Here is a 26,420-nt window from a genome sequence, read left to right as displayed (position 1 = left end):
AGGGAGAGGTTGTTGTCCTGGTACCACACTGCCAGGTCTCTGACCTCCTCCCTATAGGCTGTTGCATCGTTGTTGATTTTCAGCCTACCACTGTTGCGTCGTCAGCAAACTTAATTATGGTGTTGGAGTCGTGCTTGGCCACGCAGTCGTGGGTAAACCGGAAGTACAGGAGGAGACTAAACACACACCCCTGAGGGGCACCAGTGATGAGGATCAGTGTGGCAGGTGTGTTGTTGCCTACCCTTACCACTTGGAGGCAGCCCGTCAGATAGTCCAGGATCCTGTTGCAGAGGGGGGTGTTTAGTCCCAGGGTACTTAGCTTAATGCTTAAAGCTTTGTGGGAACTATGGTGTTGAACGCTGAGCTGTAGTCAATGACATAGGTGTTTCACATAGGTGTTTCTTTTGTCCAGGTGGGAAAGGGAAGTGTGGAGTGCGATTGAGATTGCGTCATCTGTGGATCTGTTGGGGTTTTCTTGGGCACAGGGACCATGGTGGTCTGTTTGAAACATGTAGGTATTACAGATTTGGTCAGGGAGAGGTTGAAAATGTCCGTGAAGACACTTGCCAGTTGGTCCACGCATGCTTTGAGTACGCGTCCTGGTAATCCGTCTAGCCCCGTGGCTTTGTGAATGTTGACCTGTTTAATGGTCTTGCTCACATCGACTATGGAGAGCGTGATCACACAGTCATCTGGAACAGCTGATGCTCTCATGCATGCTTCAGTGTTGCTTGCCTCGAAGTGAGCATAAAAGGCATTTAGCTCATCTGGTAGGCTCGCGTCACGGCTGGGCTTCCCTTTGTAGTCCATAACATTTTTCAAGCCCTGCCTCATCCGACGAGCATCAGAGCCGGTGTAGTAGGATTCAATCTTAGTCCTGTGCTGACGCTTGCCTGTTTGATGGTTCGTCTGAGGGCGTAGCGGGATTTCTTATAAGCGTGTGTGTGTGTGTGTATAGTATGTGTATCTGGCTGGTTAATTATTGAGTTGATGTAAACTGGCAGCTTGATGCGTCCTAAATCAGACAGGTACAAATACGTAGCGTACTGTCAGCCATTAATGAGCAGCATTAGGTTAGATACATGAGTGATGAATAAATAGACGCTGGGAGGGTTTGCACACACTTGTGTTTAGAATGAGGAATGGGCTCAACTTATCCCCTTGCTTCTCCCATTGGCTCTCTGTGGTGGATCGGGTTAAAAGACACAACTTCGTAAATATCGTTCTAGAGCAATTTTTCGCAAAATTTTCATATATTAAAGCTATGCTGTGCCATCAAGGACATAATTTGAATCATTAAACTGGATCGAGAAATCATTTTTAGTGCTCAAATAATCTTTGTGGAAAGTCGCACCCTAAAGAGACTTCATTTGATATTAGCTGCAATAAAATATAATAAAATGTGATGAGATGAGATGCCTTTATTGTCAATTCACATGGTACTTCATCTTGCTCAGATAAGCATATCCAATTGTAATGCAATGAAAAACGCTTCAACAAATGCAACCAACACATTGACATATTTCTCTGGCATGATGTTACGTTGTCATGACAGTACAGAATGCAGTACGCTTACTTGACTGTTAGGTTGTCTTGGTAATTCAAGATGGCTGTTGTAATTATTGAGAGAATGAATGAAAATAAAGTTGAAGATATACATTAACAGTCTGAATAGAAAACGGCAGACAGTATGTGGGGGAGTTGTGTACTGGACAACATGTTACAATGACTCATCGACTGGAGACAGAAATAAAGTAAAGAATCAACACCCAGGGCACTACGTAGTTGATCAACTGCATCTTACATACTACTTAAACCTGCATTTTACTATGTAAGTCATATAGTTGAATGAATAATTCCTTTTTATTTATTACCTGAAAGTGTTGATAGGTCTGTATTGTGCTGTGTCCGTTTTATGTATGACAGTGTCAGTATTGACATTTGTCTCTGCAATGGCGTTTAACAGCCTTTGTTTGACAACGTGATGGTATATGTGCATGTCTGAGAGGTGTAAAACTTATCTCTCCACATTCCCTTGGGGACCCATAGGAGGAGCCTTGTGACTGGTTGTTATCGTTGCCCTGTGAAAGAGGAGGCATGATGGGGAGCGCAGGACAGACATCGTAACAACATCTAACTGGAAATAGTTTAACTGGAAATATAGGCTTCTGGTCTATCCCCAAAACCACCATCTCCTATATAACCACTGATCAATGTTATGATGCTTTTTCATTCATGTCACAAACCTTTCTTTTTCAATGCTTTTCTATTGAGCTATATCCCCCCCCCCCTCTTACCCTCTCAGCCTCATCCTTCCTTCCTCCTCTCTTTAATTTCAATTCCCTCTTTGTTTCAGAGACATAACTGGGAGGCTCTATGTGAGTAAGTGACAGCTCCTGCATTGTGACTCTGCTCTGCCGGTGTTGCTGATACTAAGATGCAGCCTGTTCTGTTCTGGTAACATGCGTCAGTCTGCTAATACTGCAGAGCTTTGCCCAGGATTTGTGCATGCATTCTTCATCTCTCTCTGTCTCTCTCACTCTCTCTCTCTCTCTCTCTCTCTCTGTCTCTCTCTCCTTCTCTCTCTTCCTCTCTCTCTTCCTCTCTCCCTCTGCCCCTCCCTCTTTCTCTCTCAGAGGCGGGCAATCTTCCAAATGCTGGTGGAGATAGCAGGTGCAGCCTCGTTTCTCTCTCTCACTTCCCTCCCTCTCTGTCTCTCTCTCCCTCTCGCTCTACCAGTCCCTGCTTTTTTCTCTCTCTCTCATTTGCTCTCCCTCTCTCTCTCTCAGCATCGGCAGCAGCAGGGCAGGGAAGCAGCTGTCTCCCTGATTCGAATACCAGAGCCACCGGTCTGCTGGATCAGCATCCTTGGCTAAAACCACAGGAGGGTCAGGCTGTAAAGCCGAAGAGTCTGTTGTGGAGATCTCTAATCATCCTGAAGCAATCCCTGGAGAGACAAAAACAGCAAAAACTGCAACAAATCCCAACATTGACTGGAAGGCTGCCATTCCTCATACAGGGACCTGAAGTAGAGGAACAGGGAGAGGAGTGGTACAGGGTGGTTTTCAACGGCTCCCTCTCTCTTTCTACATCTCCTTTACTGTCTTTTTCTGAGAGGATCCTTATCTTCTCTCTCTCTTCTTCTCTTTTTCTCAGTACGCGAATGTAGTTGGCAGATAAGGGACAGGTTTCTAGCTCGCTGCTGCATTAACAGGCAGTGCACAGACACGGCGGGGCAGAGAGTGGACAGCTTGGGGAACCTGAGCTACGGTAGGAGAGGAAGGGGACAACGCATCGCAAACGACAGAAACACCCTTATTCTGCCACCATTCACCCATCCTTTTCTCTCTCTATCTCTAAGCTCCAAGGTTGTTTTTTCTCCTCGTTGTCATCAATGGATTCTGTATTTTTTTCCCACTGGAGAATAGCAAACAACTCAGTGCTGGGAGTTGGCTTGGATTTGCTCCAAAACTGAAGAAAAAAAGCATAAAAAGAGAGTACCTTTGTGGATGTTGTAGAGAGCGGGTGGTCTGAAGAGGGAGCAACAGCGCACCCAGGGCAAATCTCTTTTCTCTCTGACGGGAGGGACAGCTTTCTATATCTGGGGCTGAGAAGCTGACTCAGCTACGGTGAGATAGCTGCAGAAACTCAAGGATCCTGTCTGCCTTGCCTACTTACTGTAGGTGAGGGATTCAGAACAGCCCCTGTAAGTTTTTCTCATCAGCATCAATAACTCAAACGCCCCATCTTGGAATATTGACCGAGGGAATGAGAAAGGGTGTGAAATAAAGAGGGCTATTCTATTCTCCTCTTCATCTATTTTGTCTGGATCGTCCTCGGAGTTGGAAGTCTTGGTCGCTTTTGGGGAGGATTTCAGTTGGACTAAAGATCATTCCAAGTTCCAACGCATCTACATCGTCTTTTTCCACCTCTGTTGTGCATCTCTGAGTGTGTCTGAGTGTGTTTGTTTGTACGTATCTGTATGTGTGTGTTACTGTGTGTGTGTGTGTATGCGTTTGTGAGCATCTTGTTGCCTGTGTTTCCTTCTTGATGTCCAGCATTGTCGGTTGCCATTCTGCCTCGTGCTGCCCATGCCTGTCACGCGCCTGGCCCCAAGGTTAACCCTTGCTAAGCCGCGTGCAGGATGAGCGAGAGCTCCGGTGCAGTCACATCCGGGGCGGTGATCCTGGAGGAGTGTCCAGAGAGGAGTGGGGAGCGAGAGCAGGTCCAAGCCCAAGAACCAGGGCGCCTGCGCTGTGGAGGCTGCACCCTGTGGCCCCGCCAGCAGACATGGCTATGTGTTGTCCCTCTACTCATAGGCTTCATTGGCTTGGGACTAAGCCTGATGCTGCTCAAATGGATTGTGGTGGGCTCTGTTAGGGACTACGTGCCCACAGACCTGGTGGACGCCAAGGGTATAGGACAGGACCCCATGTTTCCCCCCCATCTCTCCAAGCCCAGCGCCTTGCCTAAGAACTCAGACACCACCAGTACTACCACCACGGCAACCATTACTACCGTGGCTAACCCCACCACAACCACCATCATGGCAGTAAGGGGCAGAACTCAAACTGTCGTCGCCAACCACCCTGGTGGCACCACTACTACAGCCAAGGTGGGTGGTGCATCAGGCAGCCAGGTTACACCTCGCAGCACCACACAGCGCCAAGGCAACTCTGGGGGCGGAGGACCACAAGGCCCCCTTATTACTACAACCACCGCCGCACCAGTCGCCGCCTCCACTTTTACCACCTCCAGTCCTAAACCTTCTAACCCCACTGTGCTGCACGACTCCACACAAATGTGGACCCATGAACACACGACGGAGAGGCCTGCCTCCACTCCCACATGGACCCATGTGAACCGAAAAACACGTGAGTCACCACTATCTGTAATTACTGCTTGGTTTGAGAAGAAGCTACGGTACTGACTAGTCACTATTTCTTTCTAATTTGCGATTAACTATTTTTTAATCAAGACATTTAAATGCTTCCAGACATTGGCTGGTTTTGTGTTGCAAATCTAGATTTTTTTTTAAATGTGCCTTGGTTGGGTGATTTACCATTAATTTATATATATATATATATATATATATATATATATATATATATATATATATATATATATAAATTTATATATATATATAAATTTATATATATATATTTGGAATGGGATGTTCAACGTATGTGGACACCAGCCCGTTGCACATCTCATTCCAAAATCATGGGCATTAATATGGAGTTGGTCCCACTCTTCTGGGAAGGCCTTCCATTAGATGTTGGAACATTGCTGCGGGGACTTGCTTCCATTCAACCACAAGAGCATTAGTGAGGTCGGGCACTGATGCTGGGCAATTAGGCCTGGCTCACAGTCGGCATTCCAAATCATCCCAAAGGTGTTCAATGGGGTTGCGGTCACAGCTCTGCGCAGGCAAGTCAATTTCTTCCACACCGATCTCGACAAACCATTTCTGTATAGACCTCAATTTGTGCACAGGGGCATTGTTATGCTGAAAAAGGAAAGGGCCTTCCACAAACTGTTGCCACTAAGTTGGAATCACTAAATCATCTATAATGTTATTTTATGCTGTAGTGTTAAGATTTCCCTTCACTGGAACTAAGTGCCTGACATGAAAATCAGCCCCAGATCATTATTCCTTTTCCACCAAACTTTACAGTTGGTACTATGCATTGGAGCAGGTAGGGTTCTCCTGGCGTTCTCCCAGATTCGTCCATCGGACTGCCAGATGGTGAAGTGTGATTCACTGCTCCAGAGTCCAATGGTGGCGAGCTTTACACCACTCCAGCTGACCCTTGGCATTGCGCTTGTGTTCGTCTGCTCGGCCATGGAAACCCATTTCATGAAGCTCCCGACAAACAGTTATTGTGCTAATGTTGCATCCAGATGCAGTTTGGAACTTGGTAGTAAGTGTTGCAACCGAGGACAGACGATTTATACGCGCTACGCGTTTCAGCACTCGATGGTCCTGTTCTGTGATCTTGTGTGGCCTACCACATCGCGGCTGGCCGTTGTTGCTCCGAGACATTTCCAGTTCACAATTACAGCACTTACCAGGGAAGCTCAAGCATGGCAGAAATTTGATGAACTGACTTGTTGGAACTTGGAATCCTGTGACAGGGGGCATGTTTGGGGCGGCAGTGTAGCCTAGTGGTTAGAGCATTGGACAGTAACCGAAAGGTTGCAAGTACAAATCCCCAAGCTGACAAGGTACAAAATCTGTTGTTCTGCCCTTGAACAGGCAGTTAACCCACTGTTCCTAGGTTGTCATTGAAAATAAGAATTTGTTCTTAACTGACTTGCCTAGTAAAATAAAGGTAAAATAAAAAATATTTAAAAAAATAAAAAAAATGTTGAAAGTCACTGAGCTCTTCAGTAAATCCCATTCTACGGTCAATGTTTGTCTATGGAGGTTACATGGCTGTGTGCTCATTGTTATACACCTGTCAGCAACAGTTGTGGATGAAATAACCATATCCACTCATTTGAAGGGGTATGTGAACAACCCTTCAAATTAGTGAATTTGATTATTTCATCCACACCATTTGCTGACAGGTGCATAACAATGAGCACACAACCATTCAGCCTATTTTTGAATTAAGACAATAAAAACCTGTGTGATAGAATTCTGAGTTGTTGTTTAATGTGCAATTTCCAATGTGAAATTCACAAAGACTAAAGTTCTTTATGGATGAAAGGCAGGGATAGTGATGGTGGTTGTGGTTGTGGCTGGTAACTCCCCTTATGGAAGGGTAAAAGCTGCAGAAATAAATTATCCAGTGTGATGGATTTATCTAATGAGAGGTTCTTGCATCATTTTGCTTTCCTGGAAGATTACTGTCAGCACCCTCACTGGATTCCATATTCTCTTTTAAGAAATGTATGTTCAACGAATTTCCACGTGGAGTTGATGGACATCTGTCAGTGTAGCTATCTACAGTAGCATGCTAACCTTATCTAGCTAGCTAGCTAGCTGTCTTGCCAACCTTATCTAGCTAGCTAATATTATCTATTGTTGCTGTTGTTTTTAACTTACATCATATTCAAATGATTAGCTAGCTGGCTCTGTGGCTGGTTCTGGGGTTAATGTCCCTGGATTTGGAACTGGATTTGTCATAGATTTTACTTGCTATATTGTATTTACTTTGCCATCATGGCCTTTTTTGCCTTTACCTCCCTTCTCACCTCACATTGTATATAGACTTGTTTATACTGCATTATTGACTGTATGTTTGTTTTTACTCCATGTGTAACTCTGTGTCGTTTTATCTGTCGAACTGCTTTGCTTTATCTTGGCCAGGTCGCAATTGTAAATGAGAACTTGTTCTCAACTTGCCTACCTGGTTAAATAAAGGTAAAATAAATAAATAAAAATAAGTATTGATTTAGGGAAAACCTTGCCACAGATGGAAACCACTGGCCTATCTTTGACTTATCTCCAAAGTTTTGGCATCTTCTATAAATTGCAGCTGCGAATCTGCTGTAGAAATAATAAGTTGTAGCTCTGGATATATGGGTAACTTTTGAAAGATAGCTGATATGCATTTTTCTACATTGTAATGGACACAGTGCAGTCTTTGGTAGTTTGCTGGCAGGCTTTGGCTACGGTACAGCAAAGTCAATTCAGCCCATACTCATGGTTCTTACAGGGGAAGTGGCATGATAGACTACAATTATTTTGCTCATGATTATGCATGGCACAAATGACATAAGTTCCTTGAATCTTCATTCATGGGTTCCTTTTCAATATCTAGCTAACGTTACACCAATCAAATCAATGGAATGTGTAGTGAAACAAAACTTTAGTGGTCAAAACCATTCATTTTGGGGTGATGGGGGGAGCGCGTTTGCAAAATGCTATCATATCACAAATTATAACATTTATAAAATTGTTATATAGATTTTTTTAATACAGACTAGCTAAAACATATGTCAAAATTGACAAATTATCCAATATATTACGATCATTTTCTGGCAGAAAAAGTGAAGGTGAAAAATCATATGTTTGCACCCCCTATTTTTATTAGATCCATGGCTCAGGCGGCCAAGTGGACAGAAGGCTATTTGGCTCATCTCAGTCACGTAGAGGAATAACTTTGCAGCTGAAATAAACAATGCCATGCTTGTGTGTGGTAACAGTCATATATATAAAAGCCAGGCCTGAAACAAATGTGGGCTGAAAATAATTTGAATGTCATATCATAGGAAAAGACATCACATTAACACGGATTTGCACATAGACAACTGCCAACTGATATTTACACTTATAGTTTTGTAGAAATGTTTCTGCCTTCTGTAAGTTTAGGAAACATTGCCTTGAGCCTTGAAATTCTCCCTCATGGGGATGGTCCCGTGTGGCTCAGTTTGTAGAGCATTTCCCACAGGGGACCAGTACGAAAATGTATGCATTCACTACTGTGAGTCACTCTGGATAAGAGCTTCTGCTAAATTACTCAAATGAAAATGATGGAGGACAATGAAAGTTCACAAAAGTAAAGGTAGACATATCAATTACATTGTTAGTGTTTTTACTGATATCAATTCTGTTACCAAATCGGAATTCGAATTTCTGAAAGATCGGTAATAGGATTTCTGCGTTTGAATTGGCTACAATGGGAAGTCATAGTAGTCACACACCACAGCTTGGTTCTCAAGTTTGGACAGCTCAGTACAGTACAGTAAAGTAGAGTTCAGTACGGTACACAGTAGAGCACACTAGAGTTGTGTACACTATACTCTACTGTGGTCTACTGTACTATACTTAACTCTACTGTACTCTACTGCACTGAACTCTACAGTAGTCAAAGTGTCATGTCATAGCTGACACTTCATTCTTTCTGCAGACCTCGTTGAATCTTAGAGTTTTGTAAAATTTGGACACAAAAAACTGAGGTAGATTTTACCGAAATTCTGTTACCAAACTTTGCATCTGCACAGTAAATGTGTTTTTGTCAAATGTTCAGTGTAAATTGTTAAAAGTTGTCATTGTGCATAGAATGGTAGGGTTTGTTAAACTTTGAAATAAATGTTTTTTGTTTGGGATACATTTTAAGTGAAAAATCGGAGCAATTCTGTTACCGTGAAACTACCCATAGCCTATTTACTAGGGCTGTGACAATACCAGTATCGCAATATATTATACTTTGCAAAAATATGAAAACACGAAGCCGACCAAACCATTTGGTCCTTTAAAATCCTGCTGTATGGAAAATATTGTGTGCTACAGCTTGGAAAATAAATACATTTCAACATTAGTGCTGTTTCCTAAATAAGTTAAATCCAATTTGTGTTTAGTTTCCTTGCAATGGTACTAACGAGGATTATGATACTGGTATCGTCTTGGTCTTGCTATCTACTGTCTCAAGACTGGATTAATCTGAAAACAACAATGTTATGCTCTCCCAGTTCTATCCACTCTGCTGTCCTAGACTCCAGTCGTTGGATCACCATAGCCTATTGATTTGTGCAGGAGAGATTTTCTTGCAGTGATCAATCAACTTTGTACCTATGACTCCATTACTCCAATGATAGATATCATTTTTCCATCACGTTGTCTATTATGATCCTTGAATTACACAAAGCTAAGCCATACATCAAATTAGCAATGCATACAAACTCAATTCCCTTGTCTGTCTTCTGATGGTGTCCAAAGTAATCAGAATTGACTAGATTAGAATTAAGTGTGCTCTTTGATCATTAGAGTCAGTAAAAATGTTGTATTATTTCATAAGCAAAGAAAACACCAGGAGCCATTCATCACACATTCATTTATTAATTAACCATTTTAAGAATGCCATTTCGCGAGCAAGTGCTCCTGAAAACCATTAGGCCCCAGTGATGGATATCCCATGGAAAATGTCACTTCTCCAGCATGCTGCAGCAGCCAACTCTAATCCCACCCTCCCCCCCTTCCTATATCCAATCTTCCATCCTCCCACACATTGTTTGCAATTTCAAAAGGGCATATTTTCCTTAACTATCAATTACATTTAGATTTGCTTTAGGTATTTATTGAATTATCCTAATTAATGTACTACCTATCTTTACTGAATTATCCTAATTAATGTACTACCTATCTTATCACTGTCACACCCTGACCATAGTTTGCTTTGTATGTTTCTATGTTTTGGTTGGTCAGGGTGTGATCTGAGTGGGCATTCTATGTTGGATGTCTTGTTTGTCTATTTCTATGTCTGGCCTGATATGGTTCTCAATCAGAGGCAGGTGTTAGTCATTGTCTCTGATTGGGAACCATATTTAGGTAGCCTGGGTTTCACTGTGTGTTTGTGGGTGATTGTTCCTGTCTCTGTGTTTTGCACCAGATAGGGCTGTTTTTGGTTTTCCACGTTTATTGTTTTTGTTAGTTTATTCATGTATAGGGTCTTTATTAAAAAACATGAATAACCACCACGCTGCGTTTTGGTCCGCCTCTACTTCACCTAAAGAAAACCGTTACAATCACACATTCAATCATTTAAACTGAAGGTGCTGACAGACTTTTGTCCTTTAGATAATACATTCTGAATGTGAATGTACTGAGCAAAAATAAAAACGCAACATTTGAAGTGTTCACCCCATGTTTCATGAGCTGAAATAAATGATACCAGACATTTCATTTACACAAAAAGCTTATGTCTCACATTTTGTGCACAAATTAGTTTACATTCCTGTTGGTGAACATTTCTCCTCCTTAGCCAAGATAATCCATCCACCTGACAGGTGTTGCATATCAAGAAGCTGATTAAATAGCATGATCATTACACATGTGCACCTTGTGCTGGGGACAAAATGCCACTCTAAAATGTGCAGTTTTGTCATTCAATAATCCCACAGATGTCTCAAGTTTTGAGGGAGCGGGCAATTGGCATGCTGACTGCAGCAATGTCCACCAGAGTTGATGCAAGAGAATTGAATGTTAATTTATCCACCATAAGCTGCCTCCAACGTTGTTCTAGAGAATTTGGCAGTATGTCCAACCGGCCTCAAAACAGCAGACCACGTGCAACCACATGTCACGCACTGGCCTTAGTTATCTTTGTTTTCTTTAATATTTTTGGTTAGGTCAGGGTGGTTGGTTTAGTTTTTGTATTTTCTAGTTTTTGTCCTGTCTAGGGTTTTTGTATATCTATGGGGTTTTAGTATGTCTAGGTATATGTAGGTCTATGGTGGCCTGAATTGGTTCCCAATCAGAGGCAGATGTTTATCGTTGTCTCTGATTGGGGATCCTATTTAGTTTGCCATTTTCCATTTTGGTTTTGTGGGTTATTATTCTATGTTTAGTTGCATGTTTTCACTAGTCATATTGCATCACAGTTTGTTATTTTGTATAGTTTTGTTCAGTGTTGCATACATGTAATAAAATAGAATGTACGCTTTTCACGCTGCGCCTTGGTCTCCTCATGACGACAGTGACAAAATAACCCACCAAACCAGGACCAAGCAGCGTGAAAAGGAGAAACAGGGCTTATTGGGGAAATGGACCTGGGAGGAGATATTAGATATCGTCATCCTAAGGAGGAGATGGAGGCAGCGAAAGCAGAACAGCGATACTATGAGGAAAAATACCGGAGAATAGGTACAAGGCTTGCACGGAAGCCCAAGAGGAGTAGGCAGTCGGAGACCTGAGCCTACTCCTTGTGCTTACTGTGGGGGGCGTGTTACTGGTCAGGCACCGTGTTATGTGGTAGAACGCACGGTGTCTCCAGTGCGCTATTCTAGCCTGGTGTGCTCTATTCCAGCTCCTCGCACTGGCCGGGTTAGAATGGGCATCCAGCCAGGAAGGAGGGTGCCGGCTCAGCACTCCTGGTCTCCAGTATACCTCCTTGGACCAGGATATCCTGCGCCAGCTCTGCGTACTGTGTCTCCGGTGAGTTTGCACAGCCCAGTGTGTTTGCAGGGCGAAAATAAACATCCAGCCAGGATGGGTTGTGTCATCTCTACACTCCAGCCCTCCAGTGTGCCTCCACAGTCCAGTACGTGCTGTTCCTTCTCCCCGCACTCGCCCTGAGGTGCGTGTCACCAGCCCGGTACCACCAGTGCCTGCACCACGCACCAGGCCTCCAGTGCGCCTCCAGGGTCCAGTACGCCCTGTTCCTGCTCCTCGCACTCGCCCTGAGATGCGTGTCCCCAGCCCGGTACCACCAGTGCCGGCACCATGCACCAGGCCTATAGTGCGCCTAGGCAGTCCAGAGCATCCGGCGACCGTACCCAGTCCAGAGCGTCCGGCGACAGTACCCAGTCCAGAGTGTCCGGCGAAGGTACCCAGTCCGGAACCTCGAACGACGGGCCACAGACCGGAACCTCCAACGACAGGCCACAGCCCGGGGCCTCCAACGACGGTCCCCAGTACGGGGTCTCCAGAAAAGGTCCCCAGTCCAGAACCTCCGTCGATGATCCATGGTTCAGTGCTACAAGAGAGGACTCAGTGTAAAGAAGGGGGGCTCCGTCCAGAACCAGAGCCGCCACCGAGGTTAGATGCCCAGCCAGCCCCTCCCATATAGGTTTAGGTTTGCGGCCGGGAGTCCATACCTTTGGGGGGGGGGGGGTGTACTGTCACGCCCTGACCTTAGTTATCTTTGTTTTGTTTATTATTTTTGGTTAGGTCAGGGTGTGACGATGGTGGTATGTGTGTTTTTGGCTTGTCTAGGGTTTTTGTACATCTATGGCGTTTTGGTATGTCTAGGTAAATGTAGGTCTATGGTGGCCTGAATTGGTTCCCAATCAGAGGCAGCTGTTTATCGTTGTCTCTCTTGCCATTTTCCATTTTGGTTTTGTGGGTTATTTTTTGTGTAGTTGCCTGTCAGCATTCGTGTCTTATAGCTTCACGTTTGTTTTGTTAGTTTGTGTAAATAAAGAAGAATGTATTCTTATCACGCTGCGCCTTGGTCTCCTCGTTAGGACGAACGTGACACCACGCCAGCCCAGGACCTCCACATTGTGTGATACCAGCCACCTGGACAGCTGATGAAACTGAGGAGTATTTATGTCTGTAAGAAAGCCCTTTTGTGTGGAAAAACTCATTCTAATTGGCTGGGCCTCACTCCCCAGTAGGTGGGCCAGGCTGCCAAATTGGTGGGCCTATGCCCTTCCAGGCCCACCCATGGCTGCGCCCCTGGCCAGTCAGGTAAAATCCATAGATTAGGGCATAATGAATGTATTTCTATTGACATATTTCCTTACATGAGCTGTACTGTAACTCATTTTAACCGTTGATATCTCAATATATTTTCAGCAGGATGTGTATCCCTGGAAAAAAATCAGAGTTCATGTAAACTTTACAGTTTTTATAACACAGTTTGTCCCCAAAAATTTGGACTCTTGGCACAATTTACCCCAGATATAGGGAAACATTTAGCCATGGGAACAGGGTAAATTAAGCTGCCTACAAATGTCTGTACTGAATGAAATATTGCCACTACCTTTTTAAAACCATGTATATCTTTATTTCCCAAATGCAATTTACCACAAGGCAAACATTTTGACTATATTAGCCCACATTGCTACAAGGATACACTTTCATGCTAGGTTGAGGACCTCATATTAAAACTTATAGAGACCCCAACTGATGTATAGAACAATCTTAAACATTTAAATTAATTTAACTTCTTGAAAATCAGTTTTTTGGATGTGGTTTCTTCCTTCACAGACTCTATGAAATGATGAACTCTTCCTAAATATTTGGCCATAAAATACATTTTGTGTATGGTTTCCTAGAAATAAGGGTGGCTCAATTCATCCCTTTGGCTCAATTTACCCCACTCTCCCCTAATACAATTTGAAAGGGATGTTACTTTGTCTCAGGCATTGAGTATTGAATCAGGGTGTCAAGCAGCCATGCTTTAGCATCGTTCACTGGCACTATGCTAGATTACTTTTTACTCAAGCCATCCTTAATCCAGATTAATTTCTCATCACTCTGGAGGAGCAGATAAACAGAATTATGCACCTATCATTAGTCACACACATGATGCGGTTACAAGCATCCCAGTGATTGGGATTGTATTGATAGACAGTATTCTGTACCGTATAAGACTGTGAAATATGTTCATTGAAATGTTGCCACTTATTAGATTCTATGAATAAGCCATTTTTCATACAATACTCATCAAACAAGTGTGTTGTTTTCCAAGTGAAATACAAACGTGTTAGTTTCACATATAACATTTCAAGTTCTAATGTCACATGCACAAGTACAGTGAAATGCCTTTCTTAAAAGGCCCAATGTATCTTAAAAAATAACATATAGTAGAACAAAAACAAGAAATAAAAAGACCAAGAGAATGCAAGAAGCTATATACAGGGTCAGTTGCAACAGCATATTTACTATGTGCATGATACTGGAGTGATAGAAATAGATATGTATGGGGGTAATGTGACTAGGTATCAGGATAAATGATAAACAGAGTAGCAGCACTGTAAGTTATGATTGTATGTGAGTGTGTGTGTATGTCTGTAGAGTCAGTTAAAATGGGGGTTCATGTTATGTGTGTGTTAGAGTGTCAGTATGCGTGAGTGTTTAGAGTATTGTGAGTGTGCACAAAATACAAATAAAATACAATGGTCAACTCAGAAAGTCTGTGTAACCATTCTGTTAGCTACTTAGCGGTCTTATGTCTTAGGGATAAAAGCTGTTCAAGAGCCAGTTGGTCTCAGACTTGATGCAGCGGTACCTCTTGCCGTGCATAAACCAGAGAGAACAGTCTACGGCTTGGGTGGCTGGAGTCTTTAACAATTATCTGGGCCTTCCTTTCACAACGCCTAATATAGAGGTCCTGCATGGCAGGGAGCTCGGCCCTAGTGATGTATTGGGCTGTCCGCACCCCGCTCTGTAGCGCCATGTGATCGAGAGCGGTGCTGTTGTCATACTAAGAAATGATACAGCCAGTCAAGATGCTCTCAATGGTGCAGCTGTAGAACCTTTTGAGGACTTGAGGGTCCATGCCAAAAGTTTTCAACCTCCTGAGGGGGAAGAGGTGCTTTCATGATGTAAGATGACCCAGTCACTACAATGGTACAGGTGTCCTTCCAAGCAAAGTTTCCGGAGAGGAAAGAAACCGCTCAGGGATTTCACCATGAGGCCAATGGTGACTTTAAAACAGTTACAGAGTTTAATGGCTGTGATAGGAGACAACTGAGGATGGATCAACAACATTGTAGTTACTCCATAATACTAACCTAATTGACAGAGTGAAAATAAGGAAGCCTGACATAATAAAAATATTCCAAAATATGCATCCTGTTTACAATAAGGCACTAAAGTAAAACTCCCAAAAAATTGGTAAAGCAATGAGCTTTATGGCCTGAATATAAAGCGTTACTATACAATATGTTTGGGGCAAATCCAACACAACACATCACTGAGTACCACTCTTCATACTGTATTTTCAAGTATGGTGATGGCTGCATCATGTTATGTGTATGCTTGTCATCGACAAGGACTAGGGTGTTTTTTTAGCATAAAAATAAATGGAATAGAGCTAAGCACAGGAAAAATCTTAGAGGAAAACATGGTTCAGTCTGCTTTCCAACATGCGCTGGGGGACAAATTCACCTTTCAGCAGGACAATAACCTAACACACAAGGCCAAATATACACTGCAGTTGCTTACCAAGATGATATTGAAGGTTCCTGAGTGGCCTACTTACAGTTTGTCTTAAATCAGCTTGAAAATCTATGTCAAGACTTGAAAATGGCTGTCTAGCAATGATCAACAACCAACTTGACACAGCTTGAGTAATGTTTTTGAGAATAATGTGCAAATATTGTACAATCCAGGTGTGCAAAGCACTTAGAGACCTACCTAGAAAGACTCACAGCTGTAATCGCTGCCAAAGGTGATTCTAACATGTACATGTGTAAATACTTATGTAAATGAGATATTTCTGGATTTCATTTTCAATAAATTTGCAAAATTTGTTAACTTTGTAATTATGGTGTATTGTGCGTAGATGTGTGAGAAAAAAACATATATTTAAACCATTTTGAATTAAGGCTGTGACACAACAAAATGTGGAATAAATCAAGGGGTATAAATACTTTCTGATGGCACTGTAGGTGGGTGAGAGCAGTGTGAAGTGCAATTGAGATTGCGTCGTCTATGGATCTGTTGGGGCGGTATGCAAATTGGAGTGGATCTAAGGTGTCTGGGATGATAGAGTTGAGATGTGCCATAAAAACAGCCTTTCAAGCACTTCATGATTACAGATGTGAGTGCTACAGGGTAGTAGTCATTGTGGCATGACGTCATCTTAAGACATGTGGGGATTACAGATTGGGACAAGGAGAGGTTGAAAATGACAGTAAATATGCCTGCCAGCTGATCTGCACACGCTCTGAGAACGGGCCCTGGAATACCTTCCATTAGCCCATGTTTCACTGAGATCATTTACTGCTGTATTCTATTGATTTGACACTCCGAAGTGGAATCAGAGCCATTTAGGATCTGATGGGGGCTATAAACAAGATTTATTAGGAACTCTTCAATCCTGGTGCCTCTAGTCTAAGATTAAAGTGAGCCCATTCCCATGTTTGGTGGGCCTATTCCCTTTCATGAGGCCTTAGGCAACTCAATGCACTGTACCACACCCAGCTACAGTACAGTGATAGTGAACATTGACCTATTCAATAAATGACATTAATTGATGTGCTGTCTGTCTGATTTTAGGTCATATTTAAGAGTGTACTGTGCATGCTTGCCTGTTTGTATGTGTGTGTTTGAATGTGTGTGTATGTGTGTGTGTGTGTGTGTGTTTGCGTGTGTGCCGACAGGGTGGGGATGGGGTGGCCTAGATATGACCCAGTTGTGACACCCAGACTATTGAAAGCTAGGATTCACTGCTCATCCTTGAAATCTGATTGCTTCCCACCTCTAAGAGGATTTATGGGCAGAATTACAACTCCTGGACATGCCCCTTGTTTGGGGTTTGGCAGTCAAATCATCATGTTATGTTTATCAGTATATTACTAGAATCATGACCCAAAATATTTTGGTCCTTGGTATTAAATATCAATGCAATAGCTTGTATTGCAGTGTTCAGAAGGAGATGTTGAAAGAAGGTTTGCATGGGTGAAGTCATTGCCAAAGTCAGAAATTCTAAGATTCTTCCCAGACTGCTTTGCAAAATGTGACACGCTGTGAATTTGCACAGAGATTTTGGAATTAGATCAAAGTACAAGTTGAATCAAAGCTGGGCCATCAGACATGGCTTCAGTCTCATCTACCACTGAGCTGGTTCATCAGTTAGACTAACAATATATGATTATTAACTGGTATGCCTACCTATCTTTATTAGTTATTGATAGTAGGCTATATAAGCCAAGCTCAAGGAGTGTTTAGATGGGTGGGTGCTACACTGGAATTAGAGAACTATGAGTGAGGTGTGGGGACATCATTCAGGGTGACACCAGATGTAACATGTGTATAGTGCACTCAGAATGTGCACCTTGACTTTTTCCAAATTTTGTTGTTACAGCCTTATTCTAAAATTGATTAAATTAATTAATCTACACACAATACATTTTTTATTCAAAGGTATTAAAAATAAAAAGCTGAAATATCACATTTACATAAGTATTCAGACCCTTTACTCAGTACTTTGTGGAATCACCTTTGACAGCGATTACAGCCTCATGTCTTCTTGGGTATGACGCTACAAGCTTGGCACACCTGTATTTGGGGAGTTTCTCCCATTCTTCTCTGCAGATCCTCTCAAGCTCTGTCAGGTTGGATGAGGAGTGTTGTGCACAGCTATTTTCATGTCTTTCTGGAGATGTTCGATTGGGTTCAAGTCCGGGCTCTGGCTGGGCCACTCAAGGTCATTGAGACTTGTCCAAAAGCCACTCCCGCATTGTCTTGGGTGTGTGCTTAGGGTCGTTGTCCTGTTGGACAATTCATCCCAGTCTGAGGTCCTGAGCGCTCTGGAGACGGTTTTCATCAAGGATCTCTCTGTACTTTGCTCAGTTCATCTTTCCCTCGATCCTGACTAATCTCGTAGTCCCTGCCGCTGAAAAAAATCCCCACTGCATGACGCTGCCACCACCATGTTTCACCTTAGGGTTGGTGCCAGGTTTCCTAAAGACGTGACACTTGATATTCAGGCCAAAGAGTTCAATGTTGGATTCATCAGATCAGAGAATCTTGTGTCTCATGTTCTGAGGGTCCTTTAGGTGCCTTTTGGCAAACTCCAAGTGTGTTGTCATGTGCCTTTTACTGAGGAATGGCTTCCGTCTGGCCACTCTACCATAAAGGCCTGATTGGTGGAGTGCTGCAGAGATGGTTGTCCTTCTGGAAGGTTCTCCCATCTCCACAGAGGAACTCTAGAGCTCTGTCAGAGTGACCATCGGGTTCTTGGTCACCTCCCTGACCAAGGTCCTTCTCCTCCTATTGCTCAGTTTGGCCGGGTGGCCAGCTTTAGAAAGAGTATTGGTGGTTCCAAACTTCTTCCATTTAAGAATGATGAAGGCCACTGTGTTCTTGGGGACCTTCAATGCTGCAGACATTTTTTTGGTACTCTTCCCCAGATCTGTTTCTTGACACAATCCTGTCTCAGAGCTCTACAGACAGTTCCTTCAACCTCATGGCTTAGTTTTTGCTCTGACATACACTGACAACTGTGGGACCTTATATAATGTAAACAGGTGTGTACCTTTCCAAATCATGTCCAATCAATTGAATTTACCACAGGTGGACTCCAATCAAGTTGTAGAAACATCTCAAGGACGACCAATGGAAACAGCAAAGTGTCTGAATACATACCGGTTTTCAAGGAAAATATCGCAGACAGCTAAATAAAGTTTAAAAAGGAATGGCATATATACTGCCAAGTATATTCAATTACTGTATTAAGAGTTTCTCAAACACCAAGTCTTGAAAATGGCTCCCCAGTAACAGTCAAGATGGCAAATCAAATGGCTATTCACATGATTTATCATTACTAGTCTAGCAGGGGTTATCAGAAAGCTGTTTTGGATTTACATTTCAAGCAATTTGAATATTTCTGACCCTGCATCTCTAACAGGATGCAGAAATACATTCTCATGCATTGCCATTAGATTGAATTCCTCTCTGAAGCTTTCGCAATAAAGCCTCATGTTACTTTGATTTATCCTGGTGAAATGTCCTAAGGAGGGAAGAGCCTTTAAATATGTATGTGCAGAAAAGGAAACATGTTCAATATGTAGAGGAAAATGTGAATAATTGATGATGCCCTATGACAAACTCAAAACAAGAGCGAAACATGGCCTATGCTTCATGAATTGGATAGAAGAGATACAGACATAAGCTAGAGATACAGGATGACACAGGGTGAAATGCTAACGGTCGAAGAGTTGACAAGGTGTGTTCTTGAGACTTTTCACCAGGAGATGCTCCATTGCTTCTTGAAAAGCGGGGCAACCCTGGGTAGCCTAAACGGAACACAGAAACGACCTCCCTCGGTCCAGTAGCATGTCTCGCAAACCCATTGCTCCCAAAGGTGACGGAGTACAAAGTGGCCGAATGCTAGAGTTGTATCCTTTTTATCAGAGGGGATTTTGATAATGAATTCCGTTGTAAGCAGGCCTGAGATGAGGTTCCTTAGATGTCTATGGCGGGGAGATGTGAGATCAGTTGATATATTTTGGATTGGCTTTCAGACCCCAGCTCCACTTGTCCTCCAGAGATGGATTGCCACTTTACTCAGAACAGGGACGACACAGAAGTGTTTAGTCCTTGCTGATGACAGTATAAGGACTTGCATTAATAGTTACCTACAGCAAACTGGCTTGAACTGATTCAATAAGTGATGCAATGAAAAATGCGAGCACTTGCCACATGCCACCTGTCACTTCGAACTTTGCAGAACGAAATGATTTGTCTAGCATTCCTGGAATGATGAAATTCCTGGAGCCACCAAACCTCATATTCTTCTTGGGCAGCAAATGTCTGGTTTGAACTCCAATTCCAATACCGATCTCCATTAAAAAACGCCTTGCTATACACAGGAATGACAGGGACATTTATGAGTTATTGTCCTATTATCTACAGCAGGCATTATTAATAATGAAATGCTTGCGTTTGTGGTGCAGTAGTTCATGTGATTTGGTTGAGCAGCCCATCATTAAATAAGATAGATACAGTATAATCTATATGTAATGGGTATCATGCTTCTATGGAGATGGTATAGGGTTTGTCAGAATGTGTAGAATGGAGGCTTGCCTTAGGAGCTTGTCTTCATTATCAGCATATCGGTCTATGTCACAGCTGCTCTCAGCCAAAATATGCCTTACACTGAATCATCATGGGCAGTATAACACATCCATTATGTGCTATTTTGTAGATATTTTGTTATCTGACATTTCCCTCATCCTGAAATTCAATTGTTCTTATGAATGACGACACCCAGGAAAGGTAATGTACTGATGTTCCACTAGACCTATCAATATTCACAGAAATGTAGCATGTACAGTACATTCCTTAAATGTGTTCTCTAATGTGTTGTATATATATATAAATTCATTCTAATTGATTTAAGCTTGAAAAGGAGTGATTATCATTTTGCCAACTCTCCCTTGCGCCTCTCTTTTTCCTCTTGCAAGTAAGCTGCAAACCGTTTATTAACATCAGTGAGCAAACAAACGTCACAGCGCTTTGATTTTAGCTACGGTCAGTAGCTGGTGCTGTGGTTTGTAGCCTATTATTCTGTAGCAGCTTCAAAGGAGCTGAGCAGTGTGACAAATGTGGGCCATAAACCTCCAGCAGCTTGGCAGGACTGCCGGTGGACGCTGGCCAAGATCAGACCAGAGAAATAGCCTACTGAGGAGGAGGAAGAATCCTCTGGTGGCAGCCAGACCTTACCCCAAAACACACCCCAAAAGGAACACACAAGTCTAGGTAGAGCTCATCAAGGCAAAACATGGCACAGTATGTTCTGTCCATTCTGGCTGATAACCATCCTGGCTGATAACCATGCTGCTAAATACAGAATACAGCTGCTACCGCCATTGTTTAACCTACAAAGAGGGGATTATTTAATTGATTCAAGTCAAAGGCAAGTCCATTTACGCTCTGCATTGATTCAGTATCTCCCTCAAGGTCAATTTAGGATTAGATTCAGTTTCCTTTGATTCCACCACTGAGTTGAATGTCACCTGACTGGAGAAATTGCTTCATGGTGTGTGCACGGAATGTTTTGGCATGGTGCATGAGAGAGTAAGTGTGCACATTTGAATGATCACTAATTAGCAGTGTATTTGTGTTGCCATGGCAGTCTTCTGGAGGTTGACTGTCTTCCCCCTTCTGTTTCCCCACTAATATGGTTCTCCCCTGGGACTTCTTCTCTAACGAACAAAAATATAAACACAACATGTAACAATTTCAAAAATGTTACTGAGTGATAATTCATATGAAGAAATCAGTCAATTGAAATAAATTAATTAGGCCATAATCTATGGATTTCATACGACTGGGAATACAGATATGCATCTATTGGTCAAATATATATAAAAAAATAAAAAGTAGGGGCGTGGATCAGAAAACCAGTCAGTATCTGGTATGATCACCATTTGCCTCATGCAACACAACACATCTCCTTTGCATAGAGTTGATCAGACTGTTGATTGTGGCCTGTGGAATGTTGTGGCACTACAATGGGCCTCAGGATCTCGTCACTGTATCTTTGTGCATTCAAATTGCCATTGATAAAATACAATTGTGTTTGTTGTCCGTAGCTTGTGCCAGCCCATTCCATAACTCCACCGCCACCATGGGGCACTCTGTTCACAATTTTGACATCAGCAAACTGTTTGTCCTTACACCGCCATACACGTGGTATGCGGTTGTGAGGCCGGTTGGCCGTTACTGCCAAATTCTCTAAAACGACATTGGAGGCTGGTTACGGTAGAGAAATTAACATTCAATTCTCTGGCAACAGTTCTGGTGGACGTTCCTGCAGTCAGCATGCCAATTGCATGCTCCCTTAAAACTTGAGAAATCTGTGGCATTGTGTTGTGTGTCAAAACTGCACATTTTTGAGTGGCTTTTTATTGTCCCCAGCACAAGGTTCACCTGAGTAATGTTCATGTTGTTTAATTAGCTTCTTGATATGCCCCACCTGTCAGGTGGATGGATTACCTTGGCAAAGGAGAATTCCTCTCTAACAGGGAGAGGAATTTGTGCACAACATTTGAGAAATACGGGTTTTATGTGTATGAAAAATGTCTGGGGTCTTTTATTTCAGCTCAATACTTTACATGTTACGTTTATATTTTTGTTCAGTGTATTTTAATTCTGTATTCCCATTCTCCCTGTTTCCCAATCATCATCATCATCATCATCTTCCATGGACACCACATGTTCTCAATGTGTAATGACATACCCTGAACTATTGAGAAGCATCGTAAAATGTGTTTGGTACCAATCATTTAAATGTTTTATTTCAACCATGCAGATTCAATTGCTGTTATCACGAAGATACTGTACATGTCTTCCATTAACTGAATGTGCGTGTGCCTGAGTGCCTGCATGCTTGTTTGTGTGAGTGTAGGTGCATACCAGAGGAGGCTGGTGAGGGGAGGACAGCTCATAATAATGAATGGAATGATGCTACAGTATCAAACACATGGAAGGGGTTTGATGTGTTTGATACCATTCCATTTTTCCCTTTCCAGCCATTACTATGAGCCCGTCCAGCCACCACGGCTGCATACTCATCTTTGGGTGTGTGTTCATATACATTATGTGAGCCATCTGAGGAAGAGAAGGGCCATCTTGTGTCCCACATGAGATATTGATTCCAGTATTATTTTGCCTTTTTTCCTCTCAGCAGTTTAGCAGAGCCCTGTGTTCATGCGTAGGCTCTGATTATCTAGGTGCAGAGCGTTTGGCTGCTGTTATTTTTAGCTTTTAAGATCAGTTTGAGCTGTGCAGGCTGTGGGGGCCTGGTTTTCTGGCACAGGACTCCTTTCCTTCATCTCTACCACACATCTCCCTTTCTGTCAGCCAAAACCCATTAAGTCCTGATCAGAAAACTGGCTTGATTGGTGCATATCATTTCTTAATTGTTATTTCTGCAAGACATTTTTGATATCAGTGTGTTGAGCTGATTCAGAAGTATGTTAAACAGTTGGTATGTCAGCGAGCACTCTGAGCCTCATATACACACCCATTCCACTCTCTTGGTGTCATTGAAATGGCTGATGTAAAATTTCACATAAGGGCAATGCAACCTTGATGGAACCCCCCCCAATCTACGACAAAGAGAGAGACACACACCAAATGCTTAAGTGCAATGCTCTGCTACACAGTAGCGCTCCGGGCCCTGCCCTTGGGTAGTCTGTTACATGGCTTTACTCTCTAATCATGACATGGAACAACCCGCTCAGAGTGTGCCAGGGTACTCTCACAGAGTGCAACGTTAGGCTATCAACACTTCCCCTTTCTGTCCCCTCCATGCTTATTACGGTGGCACACGTCTCAGAGAGACACTCTCTCTGGTTGTGACAGGCCTCAGCCCTGTGGCTCTCTGCTCCATGGCAGAGTTGTGGTGGGGGGGAGAGTGACTCTACACAGCCACGAGAGGAGAGGCAGAGTCATCCATCTACACTGGACACTATCACTTCATCGTCCCTTCCACAGCCTACTCAATGCATCTACATTTATATTGGCCCTGCTTCGAGAAATCCACCAGAAGGCATTTAGATTGAAGGTGATGTATAGTGGATGTGTGCTGTAGGGTAGGATAGGAAGAGGTATGGTCAGCTTTTTGGTAGCTACTGCATTGAGGAACATGGGGCCAGTCCGACGTGCTTGGTTTACGCTGAGATGAACATGTCGGTGATGAAGCTGTCAGAGGCCTGTCCGCCACCTGTCAATAGTGAATGATGGCTCTCTGTTTCTCTAGCTTAGGAGCAGGCATACAGGCAGAATCCGCTTTTGTCCATTTTTCAATTTGAGCGTAATATTATTATTTTTTATATAGCCTACACTTTCTCGTTCTGAACACCAGTGGGAGGGGTGTGGCTTCCTGACAATAATCACAAGAGCAGCTGCTCACCGATGTAACAGCTCCAAGCAGTTCCACCTCCTACACCACCAAAACATCAGGCTTTCGCCTGTTAACGCTTGATCTGATTCAATCTAGGCCTTAGTGGAGGACACTGAGACAAGGAGTCATGGTGGCAGTTTAGTATGAAGTACTGTACAGCTATCTTTCACCAATATACCAGGGCTGTACTCGGTAGTTGTCTCATGTTTCACATATTTTTTTATGCGTAATATATTGAGATATTGCTGACCCTGTTTAGAGTCAGTTCAAGGTAGCTTTGGGCTAATTGTGGTGTGATCTCAGCAGGTGTGAAGACAGCTCTGCCTATTGAGCCCCACAAAGGAGGTGTTATAATACCCATAAAACCTAGCGGTCAAACAGGGAAATGGTTCCAATTGTTTTTCTGGAAAAAGAAGAAGCTCCGATGCAATAATTTGCTTGGTTATTAAATTATTGCATCGGAGCATCTTCTTTTTCCAGAAAAACAATTGGAACCATTTCCCTGTTTAAAAAAATATGACAAGCTGTCTTCATCAGGGTATAATTGTTTTTCTAACATTCATGTTTCCCATAGAAGATTTTAGAAACACTTAAAATAAGGGCTGTTTTGGGTAGGCTTACTTACCCGTGACGTTTTGATAAAATGTAAATCTCTTTCGGACAAGTTTACTTTTATCAGTATATTCGGCTCTATTTACTCTGGACTCATGATAATTAGCATCAAAGTAGACATCATGCAAACTACAAGTCCCTGTAAGGTCCTGCAAGTCATCTTTAGCTGACACCTTTGCTAACAGGTATTGAACTTGCACAAGACAGTTCACAAAATTGTCAATTTAAAGAAATGTTCCCAATTTATTCTTTACTGCATTTACCTAACATCAGATAATCCACATTGTTATCTTTACCTCTATTTGGCAGTCTCGTCCAGATTATCATGGCATTTGTAGTTATTTATGATAGCCACGTTAGCAGTTAATTAGCATTTCATTTTGGGGAGTAAATACTGTCATGTCTCGTCAGAAGGCATGGACCAAAGCGCAGCGTAGTAAATGTTCAGGATTTTTATTTATCAAACCACTTGAACAAAAATAACGTGAAAGAAGAACAGTTTTGTAAGGCAAATTAACTATACGGAAAACAACTACCCACAAACACAGGTGTGAAAAGGCTGCCTAAGTATGATTCCCAATCAGAGACAACGATAGACAGCTGCCTCTGATTGGGAACCACACTCGGCCAAAAACAAAGAAATAGAAAACATAGAAATAAAGAAACTAGAATGCCCACCCTAGTCACACCCTGGCCTAACCAAAATAGAGAATAAAAGCCTTTCTATGGCCAGGGCGTGACAAATATAGGCGAATATATTGATAAAAGTCACCTCGTCCTAGAGGGATTTACACTGTTATCAAAACCTCATGCCACGGTAAGCCTACACGAAATACAGCCTTTATTTTAATTGTTTCTAAAATCCCGTATTGGAAAAATGAATGGTGGAAAAACTATTGGAACCATTTCACTGTTTGACCCCCAGGTTTTATGGGTATTATGACTTGTACTGTGGTACAAGCCAGTTTGAATTATACATCAAATGTTCCGGGCACAGCTTGGACAAATACCTTTTTTTCACATTTGATAACGCCCTGTTAACAATTGATATTACGCTTGCGAAGAGTGGCATTGTACAGGCGAGCTGTCTAAAATATAAGTGAGAGCATTGCAGGCAAGTGACGGAGCAATAGCAATCGTGTCATGGCAGATGTGAATTACAACCCTGGCACTCTCTGCTGTTATGTGCTATTAAAGCGCATCAGAGCGCACACAAAGGTTACATACTACACACTGCTGTTCTATTCAAAATGGTGGCTGTGCAGATAAAGTACTGCTGAGAGAGATGGAGAGCATTTTAGATCTAATTATTTTGTGTGTGTGCTTGTGTGCCCCTATTTTATATGTTTAAGTTGGATGTTATTTTCAGAGGGTGGTGTTTCATACAGTGGAAGGAGCAGCCATAGAGGAAAGCGACCTTGTTGGCCTCACCCTTCTACTGGACGTGGATGACGCATCCCTCGTATTAGAGACAACTGCCATTAATGCACAGGCTTGGGTCTCTATGGGATTAATGGGATTTAGACTCTTTTGCCCTCTTTATCTCTCTGCCTCTCTCTCTCTTTCTCCCCCTGTCGCTCTCTGTCCTGCTCTCTTTTTATATATATCTCTCTTTCTCTCACTCTCTGTCTCTATCTCTCTCTGTCAACACACAGGATTGCGTCAGAAAATCTACTCATTCTCTCAAAGCTAAATCCACATAATGGTATTGGGAGTTTATCAGTCTCTAAACTCCCTCCCCTATAACATCTGTCACTCTGTCACGGAACT

The 26,420-nt window shown here is 42.7% G+C and overlaps 1 protein-coding gene across 1 annotated transcript in view; it reads left to right on the top strand.

Moving 5' to 3' along the window:
* Window positions 1-2,760: 2,760 nt before the first annotated feature.
* LOC109888995 (pro-neuregulin-3, membrane-bound isoform) overlaps window positions 2,761-26,420 on the top strand; it is a 383,055-nt gene continuing 359,395 nt past the window's right edge. The window contains exon 1 of the mRNA XM_031823664.1: window positions 2,761-4,874. Within this exon, the coding sequence (XP_031679524.1) occupies window positions 4,145-4,874 (730 nt within the window). The 5' untranslated portion in view covers window positions 2,761-4,144. The remainder of the gene's footprint in view (window positions 4,875-26,420) is intronic.

This window comes from Oncorhynchus kisutch, linkage group LG4 (genome assembly GCF_002021735.2).
Source record: "Oncorhynchus kisutch isolate 150728-3 linkage group LG4, Okis_V2, whole genome shotgun sequence".
Lineage (NCBI taxonomy): Eukaryota > Metazoa > Chordata > Actinopteri > Salmoniformes > Salmonidae > Oncorhynchus > Oncorhynchus kisutch.
The sequence above is the reverse complement of the archived record's forward strand: the minus strand, read 5'-3'. Positions and strand labels throughout refer to the sequence as shown.